Raw genomic sequence first — 13043 nt, 5'->3', positions numbered from 1 at the left:
TGGAGGTCCCTGCCCGGGCCTGGCCACCGCTTGTATTACCGCCTCCGCTGCAGTTGCCTCCGCTGCAGTTGCCACCGCTGCCCCCGGTTGTGCCAGCCACAGAGACCTCATTCGGGAAGTCAAGGAGGTCGAGATACCAGAAGAGGTCCAGCCCATCTCTGATTCTGACTCTGATATAGATGTGTTCCCACCACCAGAGCCCATCGTACCGGCTCTCATGGCCGCCTAATGTTCACCGGCCCCGCCCAGACCCTCCCTGCAAAAACACTGTTTGATAGATCCCTTCGGATGCCACACAGCCGGTCCACGGATACTGTCCCTGGGCGAAGAAAACAAGGATATCCTCTGACCCATCTATGGCTATGGATATTTCATTGACTTGTGGTGGGGGTGGGGGAAGGTATTATAACCCAGTGGAGGTCAGTGTAAGGACTATCTGATCCCGCATGGCCTCCCAGTATGGGGAGGGTGTTTCCCCATTAACAAGATGAAACCTCTCCATATATAAACCCCGACTTGGGTGTGGGTCAGGGAGGGCGACCCCTCGGGGAGTGGAGGTTATTGTACATCGAAATAAACCCAGTCTTTGCGTTCTGCCTGCTTGTCTATGTGTGCGACTTTGACGGATTCTACACTTTTTTGGCCCTTGGCTGCCTAATAATTGTGTGAACACAATTGCTTATTATATGCAGCAAATACAACTGGTTAACTATTCCTAATCCCCCACAACTTGCCCCACCCTCTGTACACACACAAGGCAAAACAAATATAGAGGGGAAGAGAGGGGTGAAGATAATAAATAAAAAGATAAAGAGTCTTTGTTTCAGATGCTTGTCTTTAAACACACTTTCCTTCAAACTAGGTCGAGGCCTCGGTCTTCAGTCTGTAACGGCTTTCGCTGTGGATTCATTCATTCAGGTTCTCTGTAGATTCATAAATACAGCAGCTCACACCATTTCTGGAGAGAGAGAAGAGAGGGAGAGCAGACAATCATAGCTCCTTCTGCGTGTGTGAAGGGGATCAGTGTCAACCCTGTGGACTAGAGGGTAGTCAAGTCCAGCCCCATTTGACCTGGAGTCACATTGAAATTAGATGTTATGTTAAAATACCTGAGGACCTTGGCTGAACCCCATAAACTGCAGTCACCAGGTTTGTAAAATTTAAACACCAGTAACGTTTTAATTTGTACAGTATTATAATTAAAACTGACAAAAATGTAATTGACCATTTAATACTGCTTTCTCAACCCCCTCTCCCTTTCTAACTACCCCACTCTATATACACACAAACAAACAACAGAAGGAACAAGGTGGTTGAGAGGTAAAGAAAATATCGATAAAAATAAAAGTATAAAGGATCTCTGATGCACTAGGATGGCTTCCAGTTTATGTATTTCTGGAGTTCAAGCTTTCGTTTTGGTACTTCTTCCTTCTAGGCTTTTGATGGTTTTCTCTGGCAAGGTTGTCTACTTTCACTATAATTTCAAGTTTATTGTAAAGATGTGCCAGGCAGTCTGGTTTTTGAACAATAAAGTAGTTCTTTACTTTTGCAGTGAGAGAGAGAGACTGTCCCTTTCACTTTCAAGGTCTAAACGCTTCTGCCAAGGTCTTAGAACCATCACACAGGAACCAATCACTGACTCTTGTCAGGCAGAACACTGTCCATGACCAACCTACAGGTTGCCAGCCAGCCAATCAAAACAACAACTTCCTCAACTGGTTCCCAATATTCACTCCTCCAAAATACAAAACCTGAAACATACTGTCCCGATTAGCAGACTGCTTCATCTTGACTCCTCTGCTTAAAAGCACCTTCTAATTATAAAATAATAATAAAATAAAAGAAATGGGAACAAAGGAAATAAGTAAGGAGGACTCTTACAATAATAACTAGAAAAGACATGTTTACATTTGACTTTTGTGTTCACATCTATTTTGTGGCTAAAATGGGGCATAGACATTGAGAATGTTTCCGGTTCCCCAATGCTCTTGGGAGGTCATTAGGGCTTCTGCTCAAAGTTTGGGAAACACTGCTCAATTTTAACAGCCTCCCCGAACAGGTGCCGGAATGTGGCGACTTGGGGCTTTTCACAGTAACTTCATTTGAAGCCTACTTGTGACAATAAGTGATTTTCATTTCATTTCTAATATTTCACAGTCCTCCTCCCTGACGTCTACACCTGCATCATCCTTTTCTATTGTGAAGAACGATGCAAAGTGTTCATTGAAGACTGTTTGAGAGAATAAATGACCAAACATTACTTCTGGCTTGTGCATCATTAACAATAGGGCATATCTGTTCAAGATTAGTACTAGAAATATAAATGAGAGTAGAAATCAATTTTTCAAACATTGTCTTTAGAATATGGGCTACATTACAAAAAGTAGCCATTGAAGCAGTTAAATTGAGTTCGATAAACATTTGAAGAACTATGTCAGAGCATTTTGTTTGGTGGGGGAGAGAAGGGATATGGGATAAGGTGGATAATTTAAACTTGGATTTGGCACCAATACAAATTAATGGACCATCCAATTTGCTGAAATTGCTATGATTCTACATCGCCTGTAGTTTTTCTAAATTTTTTATTGTAGTGAGCAAAATTTGTAAGATCAAATTGACTTTTAAAGTTGAAAATGCAACCATTATTACGACTAAATTTTAGTTTCCTGTCTTGATTATGAAGCCATAGTGTTAAGCAGCATTTGAAATGTCTTTCCTTTTCTTTTCCCAAGAAGACTGCTGAGTATAATCATGCAAACATCCATAAATGCGTTTTTCAGTTGGAGTGGTAACTTGATTTTTCTTTCTTCCTCTCCATTGGTACCAAATCATATTTTCTCTACCCAAGCTTCAAAGTTCTGACGCCCTAATTTTCACCTTTCATTCTTGGAAGTATTCAAGTTTTATCAACCTACGAGATAGGTGTGTGGTTAGTTATCCCAAAACATATGTTTCTTTAAGTAAGTACTTTTAAATATCCTAGGGTTAGACATGGTGCATGAAGCCTGCTCATAGTCCCATGTCACACACCTGCAACATGCTCTATTTTCAGTCACATCAACTTTGTGAATTGAATGCATCACCTATTTAAAAAAGATGGTGGGCACGATTCCTCCCCCCCCGCCCACGCCGGGAGGGAGAATCGCCGGGGCGCCGCGTGAATCGGGCCACGATCCCCGCACTCGATTCTCCCACCCCCCGAAACCAGCACCGCGTGATTAGCGCCGGCCCGGATGGGCCGAGCGGCTGCTACGACACGACATGTTCCCGCCGGCGCCGACCACCCCTGGTTCCTGCGGGAACACTGGGGGGGGGGGGGCGGCCTGTGGGGGAGGGGGGCTCCTTCACCGGGGGGGGAGGCCTCCGATCGGCGGGCCGCCCCCCCCCCCCCCCCACCCCTCCCAGGCCTACCTCCTTCCGCTTGCGGTCGCAGAACACCGGCGCCGTGTTGGTGAGGGGCAGTCGCGCATGAGAAGTTCCCCGCGCGTGTGCCAGATGGCGCAACCTAACTGCATGTGCAGGAATGGGCGGCCCCTACTGCGCATGCACGGGTTGGCGTGGCAGTAAGGACGCTGGAGTGGCTTGAACCGCTCCAGCGCCGTGCTGGCCCCCTGTGGCCGGATGGGCCGAGGGCCACTACGACATGAAAGGTTCCCGCCGGCGCCATCAACCCCTGGTCACTGCCGCCGGGGACTCTGCGGTAACGCTGGGGGGGGGGGGGCTCCTTCACCGGGGTTGCCTCCGATGGGGTCTGGCCCGCGATCGGGGCCCACCAATCGGCGGGCCGCCCTCTTCCCCCCCCCGCCCCCTCGGGTCTACCTCCTTCCGCGTGCGGCCCCAGAACACCGGCTCCATGTCGGTGAGGGGCCGGCGTGTGTAAGACGTTCCCTACGCATGCGAGGATGGCGCCGCCCAACTGCACATGCGCAGGATTGGGCTGCCCCAACTGCGCATATGCGGGTTTGCACGGCACCCATTTGGCACCACTTAATTTTGGCGTGAACCGCTCCAGCGCCATGCTGGCCCCCTGTGGGGGCCAGAATAGGTTGTGTCCGGGCCCTGTTTGGGCCGTCGTGAAACACGACGGCGTTCACGACGGCACGAACACTTGGCCTCAATATCGGAGAATCACCCCCATTATCAGGTCCTCTCAGGAGCTCAAGGCATCTTTTAACTAATTCCTTGTTCAAATGTAAAATTCAACTTGTGAACAATTCGGAATTTAAAACTTTTTGATTATACTAACCTGCTTCACCATTATTTCAGCCCAATCAATTCATTGTATTAAGCTTCATAAACTGTTATTGTGCATTTTTAGATCATATTTTTTTAAATGGTCCACATAATACATAAGCTGAATTCAGTCACACTTTTTATGCTTTCCTTTATGCGTGGTAATTTTATTTTTTTGCACGTTGCTTTGTGAAAATATAAGTTATTTTTCATAAATGGCCTACTTTCTTTTTATTCAATCAGGTGTAAGGATGTATCTGTATCTTTCTGGAATCCATATTGGATGCTGCCCACTGGTGTTTGTGCAGTGAACTGCTTTTGGGAATCTGCATTTAGGTAGGCTGCTTTGTAATTTGTATACAGAATAGTGTAATTTGTATACAGAATAGTGTCATGTTCCGGTTTCAGGGACTAGTGTTCGTAGTATTGTGGGGAACGGGAGGTGGTGGGGGGAAACTTACATTTGGAAAATGAGCGGAAAATAGTTATAAGTTGGTTGCTTTGATACACATGACCGTGTATTCTTATACACATTCATGCAAATGAATGCTTATGTGTGGAGAGGCAGACATACTGAAATTTAGATTCAATGACCTTAGATGTTTGAAGTATTTTGTATACTTAAAACAATTGGGCAACATGATTGCAGCCATACTGTCTCCTTTTTTCTGCACATAAAGTTCAAAGTATTTTGCTGCCCACTGCATCTTTGCATAACACAACAGCAAACTTAATTTGTTAATTACTTTATTGGCAGCACGGTAGCATTGTGGATAGCACAATTGCTTCACAGCTCCAGGGTCCCAGGTCCGATTCCGGCTTGGGTCACTGTCTGCGGAGTCTGCACATCCTCCCCGTGTGTGCGTGGGTTTCCTCCGGGTGCTCCGGTTTCCTCCCACAGTCCAAAGATGTGCAGATTAGGTGGATTGGCCATGATAAATTGCCCTTAGTGTCCAAAATTGCACTTAGTGTTGGGTGGGGTTACTGGGTTATGGGGATAAAGTGGAGGTGTTGACCTTGGGTAGGGTGCTCTTTCCAAGAGCCGGTGCAGACTCGATGGGCCGAATGGCCTCCTTCTGCACTGTAAATTCTGATAAGATGAGAGATGATGAGCATAAATTGGAAAAAGGGAGAGTAGCTCAAACAGCACTTTATCTCACTAAGAACATATTTCTTGCTGTGAATATTTGAGTTTTTGTTATTGGTAGACTAAATTCCTATTTCTGAGCCTTAGGATTTAAATCAGGAAATATGTGTACGAAAAGACATTTTCAGGGTAATTTTCAGGAATCATGTTTCTGGTTCTGAGTTGAATTTAATATAATTTAATCCGTGGTTGGTATGTGAAAATGTATAGTCATAATTTTATTTTGGCACTTAAAATTTTCTTAGCTACCTAGAATGAACAATATTTTCAGGAATCTTAATCAGGGGCTTGAAATCACAATTAAATGACCACCAGGTAAGATTTTTCGAATGAATTAACAAATTTGTCACTTGAGTGGCTGAGCCAGCATGGGGAGGTCCTACACCAGTGCTTTCCAAACTATTTTCCAATGTGACTCAATTTTAACACATGAAAACTAATGTGCCATATAAAGCAATACAGTAACATTCAGTATATAATAAAATTTACATATTATGTGTCAACATAATACAGCAAAGAAATAAGAAAATCTATGTTTTAAAGCAATTTGTAAAAATATCAATTTTTGTGCTCCTGTAGGTTTCAGCCAGACACTATATTTCCTGGTGCTGGATGACTCAGCAAAGTCCCTCTGTGTGTGCTCACTGCTCCCACCACATGCACTGTAATGAACCCCTCCCTTCCTCTCTTTTGCTTTCCCTTGGTTAGCCAGTGGGGAGGTGCAGCAGCTCTACAGTTTGAGCCAGTGTGTGACTAATTCCAATGCCAATGCCCCTGTTGTGAACTGGGGCTAGGAGGAAAACTGTAGTTGATGCTGTCGCCTTTCAGACCGAATCATATATTAATTAGGAAGGCTATTCCAACCCTTCATCCTCTGCCACCAGCCACGTACTCACCAATGTAATAACTGATTCCACCTCAGGCTCCAGTTAATTTCTGCAGATCCACCTGTTGGTTTGTTAATTCACCTTCCTATCACTTGATGCACAGTAGGTTCAATAATGCGTCAAGGAGCAGGAACGTCCAAATTAGTGAGTCCCCTGTATGCAACCTTTTAAAATGGTCATGAGAAGAAGAAAGAAAATCCCGAGAGCTAAGCTGTCAGTCCTGAGAACACATCCTGTAGAAAGGTTCAGCGGGAGCAGAATGAAGTGTGGGAGAAGAAAATAAATTTCTCGTGCGCTGAACTTTTTTTATAGTGTAGGCACTGGGCAGGACTCTCCTTCCCAACTCTGAGAGAGGAAGGCAGATACAAACAGGGTAAGAGCAGGATTCAACACTGCTTGGACCTCCGTGTGGGGTGCAGTCTCAGAGGAGTTGGGCTCACGACTCCATTTGGCACCGTGACCCACAGTTTGATCATTGTCCTTAAGGTAAGCTTATTGAACTTGACCAGGCTTCTACATTTGGACTTGGCACTCCCCAGGTTAGCAAAGCAAGAGAAATCATCATGTATTTACCCTTACCCTATCAAAAAACAGCGCAATGTGATTTCATTAATTTTTAGAACGTTCCTTGTAATGTTCCTTGATGGCCTGATTTATATTACAAGCTAAAGCTAGAAATGATTTATTAACATTAACTGTGGGTCAAATATATACAAAACAGCAGATGAGTAACAGTACGAACATGCACAAGCAACCTCTTGTCCAGCTCCCGAGTCAGTCTGAGATCACCTGATTCTAACATTCACTTGTATACTAATGAGACTCCCAGTGTTCAGTCAGTGAATTACAACACAATCATGTTATCACTACACTCCTTTGATTTTTTTGTTTCCCCTGAAAAGAAAATAAGCAAAAGTAGAACTTAGAACTTGTGAAAGGCAAAGTGATGTATAGGAATTTCTCAGAGGTGGAAACTGCCATTTGTTTTGTTATCCAGGAGTGGAAATCCTACATCTAGGCTAACAATTCAGTGCATCATTGAGGGATTACTGCATTATCAAAGGTATCCTCTTTTATAAACTAACGCCTTGGCTGCCTGGTCAGGTGATTATAAAAGCTCCTGCAGCATTAAGAGCAAAGAACATCTTCCAACAATTATCTCATATGTTAAAATTTTTTGATATTGGGTGACTTCTGATGTAAATCAACAGGTCAATTTTCTCATTGCTAATATGTAGGAGCACCTTGACTAAATCCCACTAACCTACTGGAAAGATTATTCCCAATTATATCTTTTGATTCCTGTATTCTAACTCTCACCATTCCATCCCAGTAACTTACTGAGCTCACTGACCTACATTTTCAAACTAATTGGTGGCTATTTCTTCAGCTGCCAAGGTTCTCAGATGTGAAATATCCTCCCTAAATCTCTATGCTTCTCTTGCTTCCGTTTAAGATGCTACTTAAAGTTTTCCCCTTGACCAAGCTTTTGGTCACCTGCAGTCCAATCAGTTTAACTTTGGTGGAAGGGAAGCTTCCAGAAGCACCAATTTGGGATAAAATTAATAGTCACTTGGGTAAATTAATTAAGGAAAACCAGCATGGATTTTTTAAGGGCAACTTGTGATTAACTAACTTGCTTGAGTTCTTTTTGGTGAGTAATGAGGATAATTCTGTTGATGTGATATACATGGATTTCCAAAAGGCTGTACAACAACCTTGTGAGCACAATTATAGCTCATAGAATAAAAGGGACAGTAGCAAAGTGGATTTGAAATTGGCTGACTGGCAGGAAATGACGAGTAGTGGTGAATGAATGTTTTTCAGTCTGGAGGAAGGTTTATAGTGGAGTTGTCTAGGCAGCAATGTTGGACCGTTGCTCTTTCTGATATATATTAATGATCTAGACCTTGGTGTATAAAGCACAGTTTCAAAATTTGGGGGATGATGCAAAACTTGGGAAGCATTATGAACAGTGAAGAGGATAATGTGGAACTTCAAAAGGTCATATACAGGACAAATATACAGATTAATGGGATGGATGGACAAATGGCAGATGAAATTCAATGCAGAGAAATTCATGTGATGCAGTGATTCATTTTTGTAGGAAGAACTTGGAGAAATGAAACAACATTCTAAAGGGGGGAAAGAGCAGAGGGATCTGGGTGTATATGTACATAAGTCATTTAAGGTGGCAGAACAGATTGAGAGAGTGGTTAATAAAGCATGCACCATCCTAATCTTTATTAATAGGGGTGCAGAATACAAAAGTAAGGAAGTTATACTAAGCTTGCATAGAACACTGATTCGGCCTCAACTGGTGTATTGTGTCCCTGTCTATGTGCCACATTTTTGGAAAGATATGAAGGTTGATAAATCCCCTGAACCTAATGTGCTACATCCAGAGTATTGAAATAGGTGGCTATAGAGATAATGGATGTATTAGTGGTTCATGCAGACTGGAAAATAGCAAATTAATTCCTATTATTAAAGAAGGGAGAGAGTAAAAACACAAATTAGGAGCAGGATTAGGCCATTTGGTCCCTCTAGCCTGCTCCCCATTCAATAAAATCATGGCCGATCTGATTATAATCAAAATTATACCTAGCCGTCTGGAAAAAAAATCAACAACTCTGCTTCCATTGCCTTTTTAGGAAGCGAGTTCCAAAGATTCACGACTCTCAGAGAAAAAAAATTCTCCTCATCTCTGTCTTATTTTTAAACAATTTGAGATTCTCCCACTAAAGGAACGTCCTTTCCACATCCACCCAGTCAAATCCCCAGAGGTTTTTATATTCTATCCAGATCCGTTAGAATCTATTATAAAAAAGAAGTAATTTGTAGATACATGTGGCGCGATTTACCGGTCGCGCCCCGTTGAAATCAGGATGGGACACGGATGGTAGATCCCACGAGAGACTCTTTCAGGATTCCCGATGGTCGTTACACCTGGCAAGATCTAACGAGATCTCGCTAGACGTCGCGATCTGGATCTCGTCTACAATGGCCAGGATCCAGACTTGTAGAACTCTGCCAATGCCAGAACCAGTGCCTGGGATTTACTGGCCTCACCGAGGAGACCCTAGCAGACGATGTTTAGCATTGGTCCCCACAAATGGAGGAGGGTTTCGAGGTGACTTGGGCAAGCTTGGTGAATGGGCAAGAACATGGGAGATGCAATATAATGGGATGGCAGGATTGTCTTATGAGGAAACTGGGCCTGTATTCTCTGGAGTTCAGAACAATGAGATGATCTAATTGAAACTTATAAAATTCCTACGGGGCATGACAGATAGATGTAGTAGGAAGGTTTCCCTGGCTAGTGAATCTAGAACCAGGGGACAGTCTCTGAATAAGGGGTAGGCCATTTAAGACTGAGATGAGGAGGAATTTCTTCATTCAGAGAGTATTGAATCTTTGGAATTCTCTACTTCAGAGGGCTGTTGAAGCTCTGGATACTAATGACATCAAGAGATATGGGGGTGGTTGGGTAAAATGACTTCTGAGGTAGATGGTCAGCCATGATCTGTTTGAATGGTGGAGCAGGCTCTGCAGGCCAATACTCCTGCTTCTTTGACAAGAAAGCATTAGAGTGCATAAAAGATTCACAAGGTAGGTTCCATGGTGAGAAAGTTCAGTTGGGGAAGTTGAGACTCTTTTCCTGGGAGAGGAGAAAGCTAAGATAAGATTTGATTTAGGTATTGAAAATCATGAGAATGAATCTGTTCCCAATGGTGGAAGGATCAAGACTAAGAGAATCCACTTCTAATGAAGCAAGTTGAGCTGTATATGAGCTGCCCACATTCACCACTTGATTTTACAGGGCAGCACGGTAGCACTGTGGCTATCACAGTTGCTTCACAGCTCCAGGGCCCCAGATTCGATTTCCGACTTGGGTCACTGTCTCTGCGGAGTCTGCACGTTCTCCCCGTGTCTGCGTGGGTTTCCCCCGGGTGCTCCGGTTTCCTCCCACAGTCAAAAGATGTGCAGGTTAGGTTGGCCATGATAAATTGCCCTTAGTGTCCAAAAAGGTTAGTTGGAGTTAATGGGTTATGGGAATATGGTGGAGGTGTGGGCTTAAGTAGAGTGCTCCTCTCAAGAGCCGGTGTAGACCCGATGGACCGAATGGCCTCCTTCTGCACTGTAAATTCTATGATATCTAAACACTTGAAGTTGTTGCTTTCTTAATTTCATGAAATGGGCAAGTTAACCAAGTTACAACTGATGATTGTTTGCTGTGACAAAAAGCTGTCATCTAGCATAAGAACAAATGGAGCCATTGACAGGTTGCAGTAATACAAATCCTGACAACTAGGTAAGTCTGATTGGGGCGCCTTGGGAGCTTATAGCCTGCCTGGCCAATTTTAATTAATTTATGGGGTGTGGGCATTGCTGGCAAAAATAGCATTCGTGGGACATCCCTGGTTGCCTTGAAAAGCTGGTGGTGAGCTCCAATCACTCGCTTCAACTCTCCTCAGCTCAGGAATCCAGACCTTTGTTTATGTTTGGCCCAAGGGCTGTGATGAGGCATCGGTTGGCAGGTTATTGGTGAGTATCGCTTGATAATATTGTCAACGATAGTCTTGATGTAACTTGTTGCTGATTGAGCGTAGGCCGATTGGGTGGTAATTGATCAGCTTGAATTTGTCCTGCTTTTTATGGCCAGGATATATCTGGACAATTATCTACTTAATTGGATAGATGCTGGTGCTGTATCTGTGTGGTAACAGCTTGGCTAGAGGAACAGCTAGTTCTGGAAAACAAGTCCTCATTATAGGTGGGATATTGTCAGGTTCCACAATTTTGTATTCAGCTATTTCTTCTATCATGTTGAATCTTATCAACTTGGCAGAAGACTGGCATCTTTGATGGGTGGGATCCCAGGAGGAGGCAGAGGTAGATAATCCATTTAGCACTTCTTGATTTTGCATTTCACATGCTGGAGATGTTTTCACCTTGGATGGGGATGTTCATGGAGCTGCCTCCTCCTGTTGAGTGTTTAATTGTCTACCACAAGTCATAACCAGGTGTGGCAGAACTGTAAATCTATGATCTGCTCCAATGGTTGGGGGATGGGCTTAGCTTTTGACATAATATTTACACACTAGAGGGGCAGAAGACCTTTTTTTAAAAAAATAAAGAAATCTGCGCTTGCTGCCCATTTCCACTTCTTAAACCTCAAAAATGTAAAGAGTTGGAAGGAAAAAGTTTCCTCAGGAATCATTAGATGAAGAATTGGGGAAATAAAAATTAGTAAAGAAGAATAAATGAAACTAAAATTAAAAGAAAATTTAGGAGAAAAATTGGATGGTGATTGTTGATATTTAATTGAATAAAGGTAAGTAGCCTACATGTATGACTACTTAATTGAATTTGTCCTGTCCAATGAGAATATAGCCTGCCTGGCATTGAGAATAAATTGTGCGAGTGGCTGCTTTGAGGTTGGGAAACCTAGCAGAATGAATTATCCTTGGGTCCTGACAATTTTAACAAGTGGGACTATTAGCACTTTTCTCTCTCTTTTCTGGTTGCAGTTAGCCACTTGGAAAAACAAGCTGGTTTCTGAGCAGGTACGCCTTTGGCATCAGGCTGCAGAAAGGAGGGAGGGAGGGAGGCATTGGAGGCTTTGTGGGTTGAGAAAAGGGTGATTGGAAGAGTCATGACTGAGTTCAGCAAAGTTGATTGTTGGTTGGGGGGGGGAGGCTGGTGGGTGGATGGGAGTTGCTGGACAAGGAAGGCATATTCATAACATGGCCAAACAGGTTGATTATCTTCCAACACATGCCAATGGCAGGCGGTAAAAGGGGAGGGATTCCTGATCAGCATGCAATTAAAAATATACTGGAGGCTCTACCATTAGTATACATAGCTTCAGACTGTAACATGCATGTAAAAGTGTGAATTGTAACACACCACCACCACTTAAACTTATTATAATATTTAAATTGACAACTTGTCTTTTGGAGGAGGTTGCCCTACCCCATTAAAACTGGAGTAGGTGAATTTGAGGCAGGTTAGGATTCAGATTCTTAATATTTTAAGATTCCACCCTTTTCAAATCCACAGTTCTTTTTGGCGGGGGTTAAAATTTGCACCATTGGTAACCACCCTCTCCCTACAGGTATGCAGCGAAGCTTCAATCAACCACAGCAGATTACTACTAGAATCCCGAAAGTGCAGAAGGAGGGCATTCAGCCCATTAGGTCTGCACCGAAGCTCTGAAAGAACACCCCAACCAGTCTCTCGCCCTATCCCTGCAACCCCATAACCCTACCTCCCTGGACACGAAGGGGTAATTTAACATGGTCAATCTACCTAACCTGCACATCTTTGGACTGTGGGCGGAAACTGGAGGAAACCCACTCTCCACACACCAAAGGCTGGAATTGAACCCGGGTCCCTGGCACTGTGAAGCAGCAGTGCTAACCACTGTGCCACCGTGCCACCCTTTCTTGATAACCGTTTTTTCCAGAAGCTATGTTGGGTGTCCTTGAAATGGTTTTCTCTGTATAGTCATATAGTGCAGCTCTAGTAATGTTCTGGACAATTTATCTATCACTGAGTCTTCTAAAAATTGGAGCCTACCTCCAGTCTAGGGGAATGATACCTGACTCTGTTGAACTATTTATGAAGGAAATTAAAATACCTCTTCAGTTTCTCTTGGGTGGATGTTAGTTCTGAGTTACTGATTAACAAAATCCTTGATGCACTTTATGCTAGAATGTATCATCCACCTCAACGTTCCCCAATTGTTTTGCCTTTGTTTGTGCTTCAAC

The 13043-nt window shown here is 43.6% G+C and overlaps 1 protein-coding gene across 3 annotated transcripts in view; it reads left to right on the top strand.

Moving 5' to 3' along the window:
• The window catches only part of LOC140396154 (glucoside xylosyltransferase 1-like), a 149924-nt gene that overhangs the window by 34767 nt on the left and 102114 nt on the right, over positions 1-13043 (top strand). For 2 of the 3 annotated variants that reach the window (XM_072484376.1, XM_072484375.1), the window contains exon 2: positions 4477-4569. The exons of the other annotated variant lie outside the window; for it this stretch is intronic. In XM_072484376.1, the coding sequence (XP_072340477.1) occupies positions 4477-4569 (93 nt within the window). The remainder of the gene's footprint in view (positions 1-4476; positions 4570-13043) is intronic. 3 annotated transcript variants of the gene reach the window in all.

The sequence above is a fragment of the Scyliorhinus torazame genome, chromosome 19 (assembly GCF_047496885.1).
Source record: "Scyliorhinus torazame isolate Kashiwa2021f chromosome 19, sScyTor2.1, whole genome shotgun sequence".
In the NCBI taxonomy this organism is placed as follows: domain Eukaryota; kingdom Metazoa; phylum Chordata; class Chondrichthyes; order Carcharhiniformes; family Scyliorhinidae; genus Scyliorhinus; species Scyliorhinus torazame.
The sequence above is the reverse complement of the archived record's forward strand: the minus strand, read 5'-3'. Positions and strand labels throughout refer to the sequence as shown.